Raw genomic sequence first — 4,084 nt, forward strand, 5'->3', positions numbered from 1 at the left:
ATCCAAAATAATATATATAAAAACATACGGAAACAATCGTGTCTTGCAATAAATACATGATAATAAATTTGTAGCAATATATATATTGCAATAACTACTAACGTAGCAAACATATATTATATATAAACAAACATGGTCATCATTAATTTTGCCATAATATATATAATCAGTTTTTATAACAAACATATATATAGTTATAAGTTTGTAGGTCTTAATTAAAATAGTAGTAGCTAGTGTTGAGCTGATCAGAGCACCCATCCGTTGAAGAAGTTAGTCTCAGATCCAGCCATGCTCTTTGCTATATTATTTGATGTTCCCTGCTCACCTGATACATATTGATGGTACCTGAAAAATGTATTTATACTTCAAACCTAATTATACAATGTTGATCAATAATAATGATAATTTACCCAATTTGCAGGGTTGGTTCAGGCGGCGGTAAATCCATGGAGATATTGCTTTGAGAAGAGGAAGGCATAGCAAAAGTGTTGACGTTGCTTCCATTTGTGCTCCACAGACTGTGCATGGCTTTTAGGTTTTGTCCTTCTGCTTCAAGCTGCCAAAATATATTGGATATATACATACAATATATGCACATATCAAGATACGATCATATTATATATATATATATATATATATATATATATATATATATGATTGCTATTATACATATATAAACAACAATTTTCGGTACTGAACCTTAACCTTGAGCTGCTTGTTTAGATCTCCAAGCTGACGCTCCTGCCAGATTATAATAATGTGATTATAATTAATATCACCACTTAGCAGCAAATAAATATAAATATATGGCATATATAGTAATGTAATCATTTATCAACAGGTGATTACAATATATTCAGGCATAATACAGATGAAAAAACTTAGTTTAGTGACTAGTAAAGAATATTTGACTAGGGAAAAAAAACAAATTATGAAATTAACGTAAAAAAATAAACCTTTTTCCTCAGATCTTCCACTTGCTCAACCAGAATTTGCATCTGCATTATAATGACGAAGAAAGATGTAAAACAATAAGTCAGCACTATTATTATTCCAACAGTTGATCATATATATTTATATATAAACAAATTTGTACCTTCCTTTGCCTAGCTTGTGCAAGAGCTCCTTCAAGCTGTTTTTCAAGATTCTGCAACTCTTTAACACTCAGTGGTCCAAGATCTTCACCAAGCAAGTGCCTTCGAAATTTCACATCCCGTTAATTAATTATTTTCCAAAGCTATGATATAATAATAGTTAATAATGGAATAAATAAGCAAATCATCGATCATATAACCTCTGTGTGCGCTGAAGAGATTCATAATTAGCCTTTAATTTTATCACTTCCTGGTACCAACTCTGCAATACACGCATATATAAAATAAATAAATTTATAGACAAATACATTGAATAGAAATGATTACCTGCAAATATATTACACACATATAAACAAATCAGAAAATGAAAATGTTCTTGGTTATCATGTTTGTGAACTAATAAATATATATATATATATATATGTATATATACATATATGTATATTTCACACCTATGGAAGAGAAATGGGAAAATCCAAACCTGAGCTTCACGTTCCATAACTGTGTTGTCTTGAGGAGTGAAGGAACAGCGTTGATAGCGCTCAAGGGTTTTGGCAATAGGTCTGTTTAATATATTATATTATTAATTGTAAAATATTAGATCATAGTTAACTTGCTTCATACAATTGTGTTATCTAGAAACTAATTATATAGTGAGATTATTACTCTTCGCTATCTAATTCTGGGTCTGATCTACCTCCATAAAAATATTGGATATTAGATATTTAAAGACTCTTTTTATATATGTAAATTATATTATTTATTAACTGGGTTTAAGACTAAACGAGATTATTTCAAACAAGGGCGCTTGATCAGGTTTTGGGCATAAAAAAATACAAATAAGGCAATGCTTACAAAGACACATTTGTTATATAAGTACATGATTCGAAAATAATACATTTTTATCAGTATTCACAAATATAGAAAACGAAGAATATGAAAGCTGCAAATCATGAACTGGGCAATATATGCAGAGTATCTGAAAACATCATGACTATTCTTTTGAACTTTTGACTAAAAAGGACTACCGCTGAAAATCTTGTATATTTAAAATTTGTATAATCTGTGAGTAATGTACTTTCCTGTATAGCGTTACACATACCTTAAACTCCCGAAAGAAAATGTGTGATTTTGTTTTTATCATACAAATTCCATTTGTGGAAAATATATATAAACATAAATTAAACAACCATGAGTAAAAAAATAAATATTATTTAACATCCATTGTGTTATAGAATATAAAACACATTTGATCAAAATAAATACATCACTAACACATCCTATGTATATTTATATATGTATAATAATTAGCCATATTGGGTTTGATATAATGTATATATGAGCTGGAAACAACCGAATCATGTTTTTTGGCAGAAATTTGGTTATGTTATATGCATAATATATATATGAGCAAAAAATTGAATGAGGACAAACTTAAGTTAATTTGTAGAGAGAGAAAGTGTAAGATAAATTAATCATGGAGATTCTTACATAGAGGTCCGAGAGAGAAGGAGTTTCCTCGTATTAACTGACATAAGAATGAGTGATTTGTTTTGCTCTTTTGTTAAATTTTCAATTTATTTTGTATGAAAAATAAATGAATGGGTCATTAGAGAAAGAAAGAACAAAACTCCACGTACTGTTCCATCAAACGAAAGCCTCAGAGAGAGAAAGAGAGATTTAGAAAAATCAAACGTGTCGATCTGTGGTTGGAAAAGACTAATCGATCTGTGCCGCAGAGAACACGCAAAAACCTAGAAAAGAAAAGCTGTGTTTTTTCTGATTCAAAAATTAAGTCCATGAAATGATTGGGAGTGAAAGAGTCTTTGAAAAATCGAAAGAGAATTATGATTGAAAGAGCACCCTGAGAAACGACAGAGACGGAAAAACAACTAATTTATCTCAGAGAGAGGAGTTATGAAGAAAATAATCTGATCAGAGAGATATAGGAAGAGATGTGATTTTATCTCAGAAGGAAAAGAGTGAAATAAAGTTCGATGTAGATCTTGGTGTAAGAGTGATCAAACAGTAAGTGATAACAAACAAAATATTTATAAAAAAAAAAGTATGGATATTAGATCTTGGGTTTCACTGGAGAAATAGAAGTACTTTGTTTCTCAACAGGGTAAAGAAACACACGCGTAAGGAATAAAATAATCAGATCAAAGAAAAGAAGACTCCAAAAACCCTAAAAGACAATATTGAACAAAATGACCTAATTAAGTTGGAAAAGAAAAAAGGAATTAAGAAAGGTGAAGTATTGATTACCCAGAGCTTCCAAACTCGTAAAGCTTTCCTCGGCTGGAGAAAATGATGAGGGCAATCTCGGCATCACAGAGGACAGAGAGTTCATAGGCTTTCTTGAGCAAACCATTTCTCCTCTTTGAGAAAGTCACTTGTCTGTTGATCTTGTTCTCTATCCTCTTCAGCTCAACTCTTCCTCTTCCCATTATTACTACTAAATTAATTGTCCAAATATATATATATATATATTATTTTCTTTCTCTTCTAGTCTAAACAAAAAGAGCAGATCGGTGTACAGCCTATTTAAGATGAAAATATAGGTATATATGTGAATGTGTTTTTGCTTCTTCTTCTTCTTCTTCTTCTGTTTTTTACTCTCTGAGGTCTTTCTCTTTATCTGGGTTTTCACAAATATAGGAGCTTTTTGGTGAAAACTGAAAATGGTCTGAGAGAGAACTGGGAGTTAGCTAGACAAGGGTTTGTGTTTGTTTATATAGAAATAATTATGATAATACGAGCAGAGAGAGATAGAGAAAGAAATTGACTGAGAGAGAGAGAGAGAGACTAATGTACACACTCACACAACAAACATATGACTGAGAATATATTCTTTATCATTTTTTTTTCTAAACAGCAAAATGGAAAGACCCAGTAAATTCTTTTCAGGGTTACTCGTTTTCCTTTTCCATTTTTATTTTTTTGGCAAAGAGCTTCTCTCATACTGACAAATCAAGTGCATGGTCTTC

At 30.7% G+C, this 4,084-nt stretch overlaps 1 protein-coding gene across 3 annotated transcripts; it reads right to left on the reverse strand.

Annotated features, from left to right (window-relative positions):
- LOC149401815 (agamous-like MADS-box protein MADS3) lies at window positions 1-3,877 on the reverse strand. Of its 3 annotated transcripts, none has more exons than XM_089611201.1 (8): window positions 3,363-3,877; window positions 1,576-1,657; window positions 1,295-1,356; window positions 1,097-1,196; window positions 957-998; window positions 706-741; window positions 411-556; window positions 1-363 (listed from the first exon to the last, which is right to left on the reverse strand). In XM_089611201.1, exons 1-8 carry the CDS (start codon window positions 3,542-3,544, stop codon window positions 246-248), a joined length of 768 nt encoding a protein of 255 aa, XP_089467327.1. In that variant the 5' UTR covers window positions 3,545-3,877; the 3' UTR covers window positions 1-245. The 3 variants fall into 3 exon arrangements, with proteins under 3 accessions (XP_089467327.1, XP_089467326.1, XP_089467328.1); XM_089611200.1 differs by having other exon boundaries at window positions 700-741; XM_089611202.1 differs by having other exon boundaries at window positions 1-345; window positions 700-741; window positions 3,363-3,875.
- Between the last annotated feature and the right edge of the window lie 207 nt (window positions 3,878-4,084).

This window comes from Urtica dioica, chromosome 4 (assembly GCF_054948205.1).
Source record: "Urtica dioica subsp. dioica isolate 48M chromosome 4, U.dioica_male_clone48M_v1_H2, whole genome shotgun sequence".
NCBI classification, from domain to species: domain Eukaryota; kingdom Viridiplantae; phylum Streptophyta; class Magnoliopsida; order Rosales; family Urticaceae; genus Urtica; species Urtica dioica.